Genomic DNA, 15,513 nt, shown 5'->3' on the forward strand with positions numbered 1-15,513 from the left:
CCGAAGAAGAAAGAGTTTGCTATACCGAACATGGCTAACTCTAATTCGAAACGAGAGAGAATTGGTCAGGCAGCTGCCATTTTAAACACCATTCTATCTTCTCCGGAGGCAACCAGCACTTTGACAGGCGCATTAAACGATTCAACGACTGCCCGCAGTGCTACAGTAGATTCAGAACTCTCATCTCTGTTCCGTTCCGGAGCGGTGTTTAAAATGGCAGCTGCCTGACCAATTCTCTCTCGTTTCGAATTAGAGTTAGCCATGTTCGGTATAGCAAACTCTTTCTTCTTCGGCGCTAGTTGGCGCCGGTTAATAATTCCTGTAATACTGGCACCCAGTGGACAGATTGTACTACAGCAATTTTGCTCTTTTTAATCAATCAATCAGATTCATTTATTTCTATAGCACATTTAATCTACAAGAAAGTTAAACGTTCTATATATATTTAAAAGCACAAATATACTAAGTAATAGAACATACAGTGAGTCAACAATCGAAACTTATAGTTTAGGATCTACGCATGCGCAGTTTGATCCAAAAATTATGCCCCGCCTCTTCCGTGACAACTCTCACACATTCAAAAAGAGTTTCGCTCTCACACATTCAAAAAGAGTTTCGCTCTCACACATTCATAAAAAGTCTCGCTCTCACACATACATAAAACGAGTCTTAGTACTGTGTGTGTGTTCAACTTTAGTCTTGTGTATGTGAGAGATAAACGTCTGTGTGTGTGCGAGCTGTTAGCAGTGTATGTGAGCGAGAAAGTTAACGTTTGTGAATGTGCGAGCTGTTAGTACAGTGTATGTGAGCGAGCTGATAGTAGTGTATGTGAGCGAGAAAGTTAACGTTTGTGTGTGTGTGTGTGACATTTTAGTAGTGTGTGTATACGCAATTTGAGTATTTTTTGAATGTGCGTGAGTAATTTTTGAGTGTGCGTGGCTATTTTTTGAGTATGCGTGAGTTTTTGGTAGTGTGTGAGAGACAAAATGTAATTTTTTTGAGTATGCGAGAGTTTTTGGTAGTGTGTGAGAGACAAAACGTAATTTTTTGAGTATGCGAGGCTATTTTTTGAGTATGCGTGAGTTTTTGGTAGTGTGTGAGGGACAAAACGTAATTTTTTGGAGTGTGCGAGGCTATTTTTTTGGAGTATGCGAGAGTTTTTGGTAGTGTGTGAGATACAAAACGTAATTTTTTGGAGTGTGCGTGGCTACTTTTTTGGAGTATGCGAGACTTTTTGGTAGTGTGTGAGAGACAAAACGTAAATTTTGTCCTAAACGGCCCCTCATACCTTTTGCTTTAATTTCTTCAGACATTGTTCACCACAACTGCCTCTGGAGATCTGATTATTTTGCATGCTATATTTTTTTTTTTTTACCTGTCTTGTTTTTGGCACACAGACCTGAAGATCATTTCAAAACTGCATCAAAATGCAAGATTGCAAAGACTGTAGGCTTTCATACAAAGAATACAGACACTGCCCCAGAGAGAAACATAAACACAAAAGTCAAAAGGTTAAACATTATAAAAACATTAGAATGAAACTCATTCCTTAAGAGAAATAGAGCAAAAAGGTTAGGCTGGTAAAATCAAAACAAAACAACAAAAAAAAGAAAACAGCTGCATCAGCATTAATCCTTTTCAAAATCAAACATTTCCTTTGTAATGAAATGCTAAATGATTTAGTTTTTCTACAAATTACTGAATTAATATTTAGCTTCAGAACCGTGTTCTATGAAAGAAGCTTTAAATCTGCAGCTCATGGAGTCAATCGTCCTCTGGGATTTACGAACATGTATTCTGGACATGGACGATTGGACTACACTCCACAGTACCTCTGCATTTCTTGTTTTTGGCTCAGAAACAGTGTGTTAGAAGCCAGCCCTCAGGTTTTCTATTGGATTAAAGTTCCAGAATTGGCCAGACCTCTTCATGTCATTAAGTTGTCATGATGCTGTTCACTTATTGGTGCGTTTGGAGTTGCTGTCTTGTTGAAACTCCCTTTTCAAAGTAATTTCCTCATCAGCATAAAAACAACATGACCTATTCAAAAAATTAGATGTAGTTAAATTGATTCATGAGTCCTAGTAAACAACAAATACACCCAAATATATATGGGGAATACATCCCCAATGCAGAATGCTATTGCCAAAATGCTTTTAAATGATCTGTTTGGCATTTGTAAGGAAAAAAAAAAGTCATCTATTCTTCAACGTATAAACATTCATCTTCAGGCCCGACAGTGAGGGTTTTTTTAGTCTGTTTTTGTTGTTTGGCAACTTGTAGCTAGTATAATCCATGTTGGTTTTCAATAATTTTGCTTTTTAGGAGCTTCTTGACAAGAGTTCGGTTTCACTTTGCTATCTTCTAATCATTGCTCTAGACCAGTGTTTCTCAATTCCAGTCCTCAGGGACTCGTGTCCTGCATATTTTACATATATCTTTGTTTCAGAACAACTGATTCAAATCACTGCATTACCTCCTCTGCATGCCATCAAGTACTGCAGGAGCCTACTAATCATGCACTGCTACACCTGGCCGTAACTTTTTTGCCATATAGAAAGACAACTTTTACCAGAAACAGCGATTAATAAGGCTAATGAATTTGAAATGACAAGATTTGAAGAAAATTGTGTGTCTGCCACTGCACACAGAAGTGTCTCCTAGAACTTTTCAAAATAAATCAGAAAAAAAAACATGTTTACGATCTGTTCAGAAGTCGTGCAGTTGTATTTGGACAAATGGACAAAAAAGAAAAAACTGTGGACACAAATGTTTGTCAGAGGAGGCCCCTTTTCTGAAATATCAAAAAAAAAAAAAAATCATTAACAAAATAGCAAATAACTGGTCCAACATAAAGTTGTAAAAGCTTTTTAAGATTATAATCAGCGAAAGGTGTAAAAGTCACTGGCAGTGGTTATAAGTATTCGATGCATCAGAGATCTGAGAATCAGAAAAGGACAACCTCAAGCTGTTCTTTAATTGGAACCTGAATATTAAGCAAGAAAGAATCAAACCAACATATTGTTGCAAAACTGCAATAAAATATTTATTTCCTGAAAGATAAAGGCATGACACTCTGTTGCAATTAGAAGAAATGAGGGACTAAACATGATGTTGGGCAAATTTAAATGAAGGGCAATATGTTTTTGCTTCATGTCTGCTGTTTATGGCTTCACATCTTATCAGACTGGCATATCGGGCATCAGAATCCTTTTTGAGCCCTTCATTTTTGTCATGACCTTCAAGGTATTCCTGAGCTTGTTAAACAAAGCCAAAATCTGTTTTATTGGGATAAAGGCTGTCACAAAAGAATAATACGGATTTCTGTATTTATGTATTTAGTTTGGTGATATTTCATAGTTATGCTTGAGTAAATACCAGGATTCAGATTTTAAAATCATAACATAAAAATATGTGGTTTGTGAAATTCCACATAAAGTGGACATATTTATATTTAAATTGTTTGCAGATTGGGAGAAAAGTTTAATCAAAGTGAAATTCTTTGATTGTATACACAAACTTGGCCAATAAAGTTGATTTTGATTTTGTAAGCAATAACAGGTTACTTTTGTCTGCATTGTCAGTTGACTGTAATCCTTCTCTAATACACTCATCTTGTTCAAAATACAATGTGTCCTACATATTAAGAATGAAATTTATATTGGCTAACTAAAGTTCTAGAACTTTGTTCACAGCCAGGCTCTTAAAGCAACACAAAAACAACATCTATAAAATCCCAACGAATGCAGGGCAAAATTTTATTTAAGTGTAACTCATTCCCACTACAGAAGAAGGCACCCTGGTGCCACTGTAAGACTTTGTTTTAAAGGCCCAATTAGTGTGACCTCAGAGCACTGCCTTCCATCTCTACAAAATTCTGCCTGCTTGAAGCATCTGCAGGGTGCAGTGTTTGGGCATTGTGAGCCAGTGTTGTTAGATTACCTTCTCTGGTACATTCACAAACTGTATTTTCTGCTTTGACGTGGCTGGACAGTCGGATAGGCTTTTTAAAATCTTTGCTGCACTCTAAAACATATTTCTGATGTTAGCATCATATTTTATACATTGGCCATCTTATTGCAGTGTCAGAACATCCTATACACCAAAGAAATGTATCACGAGAGAACAAAATTAACCTATTTTTAGAGAAAATCCAGTTTTGAACATTATTGTTCAGAGGCTGGTGTTGTGACTTTATTGGGTTTATGTAAAACCAACTCTTGGAGGGCCTTGAGTGCAGTGCCAGAAGTTGATTGTTGATTTTCTTTTATTTTTTAGCAATTGTTAAGTATGCAATCTAAAATCTAATGTATTTTATTGCAATTGTTTGTGCAAGAACAACACAGTAGTTCATAACTGGATCAAAACATACAAATCTGAAAACTGTGGTCATGTGTTCAGGCTCTTCTGATGTAATATACTTAGATAAAATCCATGAAGGGCAATGTTGGAGCAACACCTGTTAAAGCCTGAAAAAGAATTACAATAGGACAATGATCCAAAACACACAGATCATAGACAGAGCTATGATGGTATGGTTTAACTCAAAATATATTTATGTGGTAAAATGGCTGGCTGAAAGCTGGTCGATACATACAGTGAAAGACTGGAACAGATGGCATTAGGTGGACTTAAGGACCACAGCCACACATGAATAGCTAAAATCCACAAACAATTAAAACCCTACTAAAAACACTTATAACTTCTCATTTCAATAGTTCAAACACCTGAATATGCATCAATGCGCACAATGGAAATGGTCTTAGCATTACCGCAGAAGCTAACTTAAACAGTTTTCCTCATTTCCTACCTTAAGTTTGAGGGTACAGCAAATCAGAGCCAAGTAAAAGAAATAGCACTCCTGGATTGGCTGTTTTGCAAACAGTAGCCAATAGTGTGTCAAGGATCATTGCACCAATGTATCATAACTTAAGAGTAGCATTTTTTTCTAATAATTTAAATATATTTTTCAAGAACATCGTTGAGTAGGTTGACTTAAAAATATTAGTAATGTGTACATGTTTTTGCAGGCCAACAAATAGTTACATTTAATCCTAAACTGTTATTCTGGCTTGGTGTGTAGTCAAAAGGAAATAAAAGAGAATAACACGACAGGTTGTACTTTTTAAAGCTGCTGACTCAATCCTTATCACAGCTGCTCCCTAAAAACTATGAATCTTAAATTCCCTGTGTGGCATGTTGCATGAACCCAGGGAGAACAAATGTTCTTAGTTAATGAGTAATATCTCTAGATTTTAGACTACAGGAATTAAAAGTTCTCACGGTTTTACTGGAATGAGACTTATATCGATGAACCAGTCAAAGGGAAAGGTCATCTGTAGCCAAGCAGCTGCTGCGTACGAAATCCCAGATGGGAGTACAACTTCATCTGAGCTTCCTCAGTTTATACCAGAATGGACGATAACTCTTGTAAAAACTGGGCTATTCAGAATATTTTAGTCTTAACTGCATTGAACTGAAGACAATCTGCACATGAATAGCTTTTTTTCCATAAGTGACCAGGAACAAGATCCAGATAGTGATTCTCAGCAAGTCTTTAAAAAGGAAAATAATTTTTTTGTCATTATTTTTACCAACATGTCATACCATCTATTTTATTATTATCTTTATTTTAGAGAAAAAGATGCAATAAATACTTTGACATTTCTTCATAGAAACTTTCCCGTTTGTCATTGCCTACTGCAGTCATTGGAGTGCTTGAGCAGAATTTTCAAAAAATGTCTGCAATTTACAGAAGAGTTTAGTAATTAGTGTTCAATCTTGTTTTGAATGTGCCTCTTTCAGTTAGTCCTGATTTTGTATCAAAATGACTGGAGAAAAAACCCTCAGGAGCAAATTTAACGAGTGGTTAAATGCTGGGTGCGGTTGCAGGCGTCTGTTGCTTGATTATGACTAAAATCATAACAATTGTTTTGGTCAATTTACGAGAAGACAACATATGATTAATCGGTGTTTTCCTGTTGGGAACCAGATCTGGAAAAAACAATCTTTCTTCAGTAATTTTGACTTTCTGCCAAATATTTTTTAAAGATTTGAAATATAAAGCTACTATTGATCGAAATGCTGGAAAATGCTTGCTGTCTACCAGATAACTTAGAACTTCTTCAAGTCCAGGCACTGAGGTCTGGTGTCCTGTAGTTTAGATGCGTGTCTGCTTCATTCAACACACCTGAGTCAAATAATTAGGTCATTAGCAGGACTTTGGAGAATTTGGCTGCATACTGAGGAGGTTCAGCCATGTGGATCAGTCACAGAGTGGTTTGATTAAGACGTAAATACCTTAAATAATAACCTCTAGCTTTTATCTTCATCACAGTCTTGTGAATTTAATAGCAAAGTTAACCATTAACTTTGCCATTGATTTCTCTGGTAACATCAAGTGGCACAACATCGAGTCATCAGCAAACAGCAGCTGACTGTACTCACTGCACTATGTGATGGTGAAATGTTTTGTTTTTAATATTTACCACTGGCCCATCACATGTCAGTGAATCAGGAGTTGGTTTTTTCCCCCTCCATTTGTTATAAAACCAAAACTTTATGAAATCAAGAAACTGATTAGGAGATGGGTGCTCACCATATGTTTCACATCTCTTTAAATTTAGTGAAGTTAGACTTTCCGGGTGGAGGTTTTTTGTGAGATCCAGAGAATAGGAAGCACAAACAATCCATTTATTTGTTGCATGTTTCACTTCTTTTAGGATTTTCCTTAGAATTTTTTTTGGAAAACGTACGTCAATTACACTCAAGGTTTAATTTGAGAAGCAAAACATGTGAAGGGGAAAACTAAATGAGGTTTTTATAGGAGCTATGTTCCTTGAAATATTATTATCAAAGATGATGCAAACATTCATGCTGAAACAAATTATTTTGGTGCCTGTTTTCATAAATGATAATGGGAAAGTTTGTACAATCCTACTACAAAAAAATTTTATATACACTGCATTGCATTATAAATGAAACATGAAGGGCCACACAAGATGGTGACCTTTGTTCTCACATTATGCAGTGCTCAGGCAGGCAGAGCAGCAGGTATGTAGGCAGGGGGTTGTGTACAGTGGAGCTCAAATCTTGAGGGCAAACCATGTCCCAGGACAACTGATACGAACAAACACCTCCGCAGTACATCATTCTGTGTTTCAATTCATTGTCAGTAGATTTGGTCATAGACATCCTTTTGTGAATGGCTGTGTTAAAAACATGTAGGGACTATTATTTGTGGTGAATAACGAAGAAAAGCTGTTTAAATGACATGAACCTATAGATAAATCCAGGCTGCACATCTCTGGAGCAGTCCTTGCCTTTGCGCTGAGTTCCTGTCCTTGCTCACAGCTGTTGGAGAACCCTTAATTTGAGAACAGGGCAGGGCGAATAAACCTGTCGCCCTTCAGCGCTCATCAGCATTTTCGATCTGCGCAGAAGCAGATCTGTTCCCCTCTTCAACGAGGTCACCTCCCATGCCATCGTAAGCAGGCGGGGTCGACCTCCTCCACATGTCATCCATCAGGGTGAAGGGCCGCCGTGACAGCATGCAGTTACATGTAGAACCTGAACACGATCGTTCTTGGATGTTTCCTATGTTGCTGAAGACTGCTGCATTAAAGCGCATGCTGAGCCAGTAACAATGAGTGCACTTGGTTAAGGAAATTTATATTCAAGGTTATGAATGATCTGAGTTCGAAAGATGGAGACTGTTAGAGCAATTACAGTCATGTAGTGCATAGGAGATTCTTTCTTCGGGTGAGAACACCTGAATTACTGTTGGTGATTTGTAGAGGGCTTTTAGCATAATGATTGCATTGCTAGATGAGAGAAAAGTATGGAGTGGCACAGATTGTGAAGATTTCTATTATGCAAGTTGTGCTGCAGAAATTATAATGCACTGCTATTGCAAAGCAAGACAACTCAGCCAGATAAAATTAGCAAATCTGCTCATCAATTAACCAAATCTAAGAGATCAACAAGATCAACATTGCAGCGTTTTTAGTTCAGCTGTAACTAGAACAAATCTGATTGCTCACGCCCATAGCTGTTGACATATGCAAATGCAACTATAATTCACACAAACGTTTCTCTTTCTTTTTGCAGGCTCTCATACAGAACGGGACAAGACACAGCCAACTGTGATACGTGTCGAAACAGCGCCTGCATCATTTACAGGTTCGCCCAGCCACACATATACATTAACGCTGCATTAATTCTGAACCGTCATCAGTGTGCTACATTAAGGTTCTCCTATTCTCAAACGGCCCAGCTGTTGTCTTTGCATAATGGACTAACTTTAACAAAAGCACTCTAAAAGCTATTTTAATGTTTCAGGGATTGTTTTTTGGGGCAAAATGGTTCCACTATTTTATGTACAATGACTATTGGTAGTATTCATACCCTTGGACATTTTTATCTTTTGGCATACATAGAATTTCCGATTAGCCTTCAAAAATGATGTAAGTGGTATGATGTAAAATGTGTTATTTTTTTAATTTGTTTATGTTTTTAGAAATATAGAAATATGAACTGTGGCATTGCCTGTATTCAGGCCACCTGACATAATACTTTGTAACAAAATGGATCTTGCCACGACTTTTCAACAGGATTTCTGTCAGTACTTCATGTCATGATCTAGACATGATCATGGCCTAGATGATGTCTAGGCCATGATCACATTTATTCCATTGTAGCTCTGGCTGTATGTTTGGGGTCATTGTCCTGCCAAGAGCTGAAACCCTGGCCTGGACTTGAATACCTGGAACTGTTTTTTGTCAAGGTTCGGCCTGTACTGTGTTCCATCCAGCCTCCCATCATCATTAACTAAATGCCTTGACTCTGCAGCATAAAAGCATTCCCGCAACATTTAGGGCCTGATCTTCTAAAGCAGGGGTGGGCACTCCTGGTCCTCGAGGGCCGGTGTCCTGCAACTTTTAGATGCATCTCTACTTCAACACACCTGAGTCAAATAATGAGGTCGTTAACAGGACTCTGGAGAACTTGACTGCACTTAGGAGGAGATTCAGCTGTTGGATTCAGGTGTGTTGGACCAGGGAGACATCTAAGAGTTGCAGGACACCGGCCCTCGAGGACCAGGAGTGCCCACCCCTGTTCTAAAGGCTGTTGTGTCGAAAACAGGCGTAAACGTGATCACACACACTGACAACTCCATGCCACAGACTTCTGCTTATTTCTAAAAAAAAGAAAGAAAAACAAGAGATTTTTTTTTACTCAAAAGACAGGTCGGTAAGTTTTTCTTTTATATATATTATGCACTACCTTCTGTGTGTGTATCACATAAAATCGTATGAAGAAGCTTGTAGCTGCAGACAATCAACATTGGCAACGGACGGATGCATTTTATCAAGCAGATTAGACTACATTGTAAATGAACAAGTTATTAATTATTTGATGGAGGCTTCGTACATTCTCACATTTTTGAGAAATATGCTGAATAGACTCTGACTAAATGATGTGAAGGAAATAGATGTACTTTACCACAAAGTGGGAAATGTATAAAATGATCAAATGTACTGATCGATTAAGTAGCAGCACAAATAGTAAACAGTTGAACATATTTAAAGTAGAAATATTTGTATGTGTGAGCACATGTTATTCAAATTTCTACCGTAAAATTATGGGAAATATTAGAACTTAATGTTCAGCATTACTCTTGTCTCTGGTTTTACTGCAGGGACAAATAATGACTCCAGTGTTGGTTTCTGAGGATTGTATGACCTCAATGTGACTAAAACATAAATTTACAGAGAAGCGGGAAGTTATATAAAGTAGGAAGTTTTGTGACCATGGTGTAAATCATCAGATCCCATAGAGCCGTTTAAATATTTACAGTTAGATTTGGCCTTCATTATTTTCTTATCTGTTATGTCTTTGTTATTTTAAAATAATGTTTTATTTTGCACAAAAAAGTTTAATCTAATAGTGTGAGTTTTTAAGCAACATAAGCTCGGTGTAATCTTGCGAGACAGGCGGAAAAATTATAAAAGCTTTGAAGTAATCGGTTCTGTCTAAACTGTAAACAGAAAATAGTTTGGATAGCTCTCTCAAAGAAGAAATGACAATTTACAGTTTAGTTCTGTAAGAGGAACAACACATTTAAAATTACCTCAAAACCTCAAACCACACATTCAAGCTTTTACCATGATTATGTCAAAAGTCAGTTATGTCAAACTAACCCAGATTGTTGCGAAAGGTCCTTGTGCAACTTGAAAGCAAAAGTTCAATTTCATTAAAGCTTGAAGGAAATGAGAAATCACTGATTTCTCACAGGCTACTACTGCTGAAAAATTGCTAAATACATATAAATTAAGCAAAATCAAACATGATAGTAGATATTAGAACGATCTCAAAATAATCTTGTTAAATAATAAAAATAAATAAATTAAAATTAAAATTAAAAACATCTGACAGGCTGAATACTAAAAAACTGTATATTTGACATTTTTTAAAAATAGTGTTTCTAAATTGAAGGTCCTGTTACTTGTTTCAAAAGCCATTCCTCACCTCAGGATGGGAAAAAACGTTAACTATTAAGCAGTCCATCTAAATCAATGTAAAGTGCCCAGAAAACCGAAAAATGTTCAAATACATTATTTTAAGTGCACTGCCAAAATGAATAAGTAGCTTTATGCAAAACATTGAAAAATGTACACTATAGAAAACATTTAGTTCAAAGCTGATGTTGAGGATGTTGATGTTATGTAAGGAAAAGCATAATGAATGGTGAATCCAATAATGTAAGTAAAACATCCATGCTGTCTCAATGGGGGAAGATTGACCTTTTGCAATCACAATATATCTTAAAGACAAAATAGGTTGATTTCATTCCACAGAATATGGTGCTGTGGTCATGATCTTTGAAACTTTAATTTTTTTTTTACTCTACTTTATTTTAGTTCTTGTGTATTTGTATTCTGTTCCATGTGTTTCATCAGACATTTCTCCCATTTTCTCAGTTCTTCATCAGTTACTCACCCTCCCTCACAGCTGCATGCTGTTACTAATCAACCACCTGCTCCTTGTTTAGTAATTAACTCTCCAGCAAATATAGCTGTTGGTCAGATCATTCTATTATTCACACAATGTTTTCTTGTGCTTCTCCTGCGATGTATTTTTTATTTATTTTTTACTTTTATTCCAATTGGACGTTTGTTTTTTGTAAGGTTTAGGATTCACTTTTTAAGTGAAGATGTTTGTTTTTGTCTGCTGTCTGCATTAGGGTCCTTCCATGAAAACCTCATATGCTCATTGATGCAGGTTTTCATGAGTGTGCTTGTCTTGCTCATATAAAACTTGCAGGAAAAATAAGTAAAAAGTGAAATAACTGACTTTATTTATGAAAGGATGTTTAAGTCTTTAAAGCCTGGAATTATTTGCAATTACATAAAAAGAAAATAGTCTGTCAAATTGTAATTTAAGTCCAGATTGCAAATGTGAAAGTGGCATATGCAATGTGCAGCTTTATGGATGTTGTCAGGCTGGCCAAAAATATTTGGCTGCATAGTCATTGAGGAATTCTCCACTTTAAATCCTTTGTATGGCTGCCTTTTGGGTGCTGGGTAGTAAAAGGAAGCAGGTACAAAACACCAGATAACACTGGCAAAATGACTATTCAACATTTTAATGAGTTTGGACTGAATGTAATCATATCTTGTTTGGAATCTAAGTTAAACAGACTGAAACTAAAATGGATAACTGCTCACAATTTTTTTTGTGTGTGTTTGTATTCTGAGATTTCTGAAACTTTTATTCAACAGCTCTACAAGAGAGAATTGTCAGATTGTTTTTGGCATTGGTAACATGAAACTGGTATATTATATACCAACTATTTAAAAAAAAAAGTGATTTGGGACACTATCGTTCTATTTGTAAAAACAAAAATGTTTATTTTCTTAAAAACATTACTTGATTTCATCTCACCCTGTGGACCGAGTGTTGGCTATCCTCTCATCCTGTGAGTTGGTGGATGTTACAAATATTTGTAACATATACAGAGTATAATTTTAGAGCACAATCGGAAGTTATGTTGTTATAAAACGTTTTGGTTTGTTGAGAAAGCACATTAGAGAGAGCACCAACAAATATTTGTTGGTCATTCAATTTATTAAAGTGATTTGTGTGGCTCTGACACAGTGCTCACAATTACTCTAAACAATTGTTCTCTGTTGCCATACTTTTACACTCTCTGCTTATGCTAAAATGAAAGTAATGGAAGTGCACTTGGCTCAGATTGTTTGCATGTTGGAACATTGCACATAAAAAGTCCTTAAGAGCAGTAAAAAAAAAAAAAAAATAACCATTAAATGTAATCAAACATCCTTGTACTTTTCACACTTGAGACCCTGATCTGAGCTGGATCTAAATGAAAATCTTCTCAATGTGAATCAGAACAGATGAGGAATGATGATTTAACAAAGATGCATGACTAAAGACCTTTCCATGCTATGCTGTTGTTCAGGAGCTTTAGTGTGAAGTTGGCAGCAGAAGAAGACTCAAAACCCTGTTCTCTGTCGATAGCTCTTAAAAATGTGGCAGAGACTTTAATCTGCGGAGTGACAGCCACACCTCCATGTCAGTACTAAACAGAGATGCTGTACCATAGTCAATAAAAATTTGAAACAGACTCGAGGCTCTGAAAAATGAGCCTGAGTCATCATAAGAGAATGACGTTAAACAGGCACTGACAGCGGATCTAAAAGCAGCCCTGCTCTTTCCCGAGAGAGACGGGATGGCTGGCCCTGAAATACAATAAATATCAGATTTGAACAGCATGTTACATCGAAGTCACAAGATTAATATCAGAGGACTTGCCTTTTTGTCTGACCAAAGCAACGTATTAAGCATTAAGTTCTGGATCTGCTTATCCAGTCATTAGGACATTGTACATGTTGAACTAAAAGCTTTTAAACAGATGGACTTTCCTGAATTAAGAGCCGACAGTAAGCGGTTCACCTTTTAGCATAAGGCAGTCAACTATCCAGATGTTCACCCAACTCTTGAAGTCGGAGTCAACAAGGCCAAAGGCAGCAATGTGAGTTGTCCCAAACACCCTCTACCTCTTTCTGCCAAACCAAAGCCCAACTCTGAACCACGAGCTCTTCAATGAGCTAGAACATGGGAGAGGAAATTGAGACGGCAGTCCTCGTAGCTGGCTCCCCTCTCAAGCAGTAAATAACATCAGAATTGATTGTTATACCAGAAAGGTCTGTCATGGTATTTCTTTATGTTGCCTGATTGCATCTTTGCTGTTTATGACTCAAAGTCAGCAGCAGACCTCTAGGACTTTGGTAAAACAAAGGGTTGGAAAAAAATAGAGAAAAGTTTGAACTACAAATAAAAATTAGAAAGCTGCTTTTGCTGGTTGCATACAGAATTTATATGCATCTGTCTCTTTACTCTGTGTATCCGTACTTATACTGGATTATGCCCTCAATTGCCTTCACAACTTTAATTCTCTACACCACAGACTGAAAAAGATGATGAAAACAGTCCTCTGAGTGTCATGATCTAAGTGTCGTTGTGCTTTGTTAGTCACCTTGGTTATACATTCAGATCATTTTGAGTTGATATTTTTGATGTCACTCATTGTCCTCTGCACATGATTTTCTATTTCAATTTGAGATTTTTTGTTTCTGTTTTGTATTCTGTTCTCTATATACTGATTGGAAATCTTATTTCAGTGCTAAAGTTTACATTTTGGTTCAGTAAGATCCTTTATTTTGTCTTGTTTAGATCCCAGTGTGTGCTTTGCTTTTGCTATGCAGCCCCTCACCAAGTTGCACTGCATTCTGTTGAAACCCATAGGAGGTGAATTTGAGGTCGCTGACATCAACAAGGCATATTTGTCCACATATCAGGCGCTTACTGGATGTGCTTTCACTCTGGTCTCTGTTAACCCAAGAGGTGGCTGACCATTGAAATCCCACAATATCAGTAATTTCTAAAAATGCTTACAACAGTCTGCCTCGTAACAATAACCATACCACATTTGTTCAAAGTCGCTTTAATTCCTGTTTTTTTTGCCATTTTAATGTTCTGTTTGACCTTTGGCAAGTTTCCTTCACCATATCCAGGTGCCTAAATACATTGTGCTGGTCCAATGTGAGTTGCTGATTAACTTTGTGTGCGAGCAGGTTAATGAACAGGTGGACGAAAAAAAGTGGTTCATATTTTATTTACTGCAATTTTCCTAAATATGACTTTTTACAAAGCAAAGTCAAATAGCACCAAAATAAATCAAGTTCAAAGTGGTACATGCTTGTTTGGAGGTTCGCCCTCCTCGGTTTAATGAACTTTATAAATCCCAGTAGAATGCTAGAAAGGAAAGGTAAATAATCCGTCTTTAAATAGCATAATATAGCAATATGTGAGATCTTTTTCAGCCTGCATTCAGCTGCTATGATGTCAATAATGTGATAAAATGAGCATTAATCACAATAAATTATTGCAACAAAGGAGAGTAAGACTTAATCAAGATGCACACTGTGACACAGAAGCAGCTTGTGTCTGAAATGTCAGTTCTTATTGACAAAACAGACCTCTATTGATTTGTGTTTTTTTTAAGAGTTTAGCAATTATTGTAGCTTTCAGGAACTAGGCTTTAACTAGTCGGGCGATGGCAATACAATTAGGAAAATATCTCTACTCTCGAGAAAAGCCAGTGAGATGTACTATTTGTGTCATAGGATTTTGATTCATTTTTATAAGACATGGTGAACCATTTTTACAGATACAGAAACAGCAAATGGGATTACCAAAGGAATGTGGACGCCATATAAGGGAGATTTGTCACACCAACACACTAGCTCTGACTAGATAGAGGACTAGTTTTCTGTAAGGTGTTGTAGTTTCTTTCTATTATTTAACTAATAGGATGCTGGTAAAACTAAATGTGTCAGTGTAGCAAATGTTTAGTTTAACTGGGAACAGACTGCATGGTAGCAAAAACTTTGCGCTTGGTTTACTCTCTCTAAATGGAAGTCATTTATATAACAAAACTACAGATGCTCTCCGCAGAGGACTAATAAAGTATGAGATAATCATTTTGTCTGTTCCATGTATCATTAAATAATTGTTTATTACAGTCTAACGGAATGACTTTTACAGTCACTGAACAAAATGGAGCATTTTGCAACCAGGGTGGTAATCCATCACAGTTATGTCTCTGCCAAAATGACTGTCACAAGTAGCAAAATTCTGCAGATAGTGCTGTACAACCCAGCTGCAAAGACTTAATGCTGGTGTTCCAAGTGTGTATGCATGTGTATATGTGGTGGACAGATACATCTCTATTGTGTCTCTTTTTTCTTCTTCTTCATTTGGCTGCTGTTTTACTCTGCTTTGCTCTGTTATTAAAGCCGTGTGATCCCATCACCAGTGGCCCTGTTATTAAAGTTTGCTTTACTGACTCAGTTAAACTGCTGGCAGTGCAGCAACCTTGGACAAATACTCTGTGACACTAATAAGGAGGACCGGCTACTAATAAGG

General features: G+C 36.8%; 1 protein-coding gene across 1 annotated transcript in view; it reads left to right on the plus strand.

Moving 5' to 3' along the window:
* LOC102229346 (protein FAM196A-like) overlaps window positions 1-15,513 on the plus strand; it is a 34,039-nt gene that overhangs the window by 12,617 nt on the left and 5,909 nt on the right. The window contains exon 4 of the mRNA XM_014470950.2: window positions 8,110-8,181. Within this exon, the coding sequence (XP_014326436.1) occupies window positions 8,110-8,181 (72 nt within the window). The remainder of the gene's footprint in view (window positions 1-8,109; window positions 8,182-15,513) is intronic.

This window comes from Xiphophorus maculatus, chromosome 22, assembly GCF_002775205.1.
Source record: "Xiphophorus maculatus strain JP 163 A chromosome 22, X_maculatus-5.0-male, whole genome shotgun sequence".
In the NCBI taxonomy this organism is placed as follows: domain Eukaryota; kingdom Metazoa; phylum Chordata; class Actinopteri; order Cyprinodontiformes; family Poeciliidae; genus Xiphophorus; species Xiphophorus maculatus.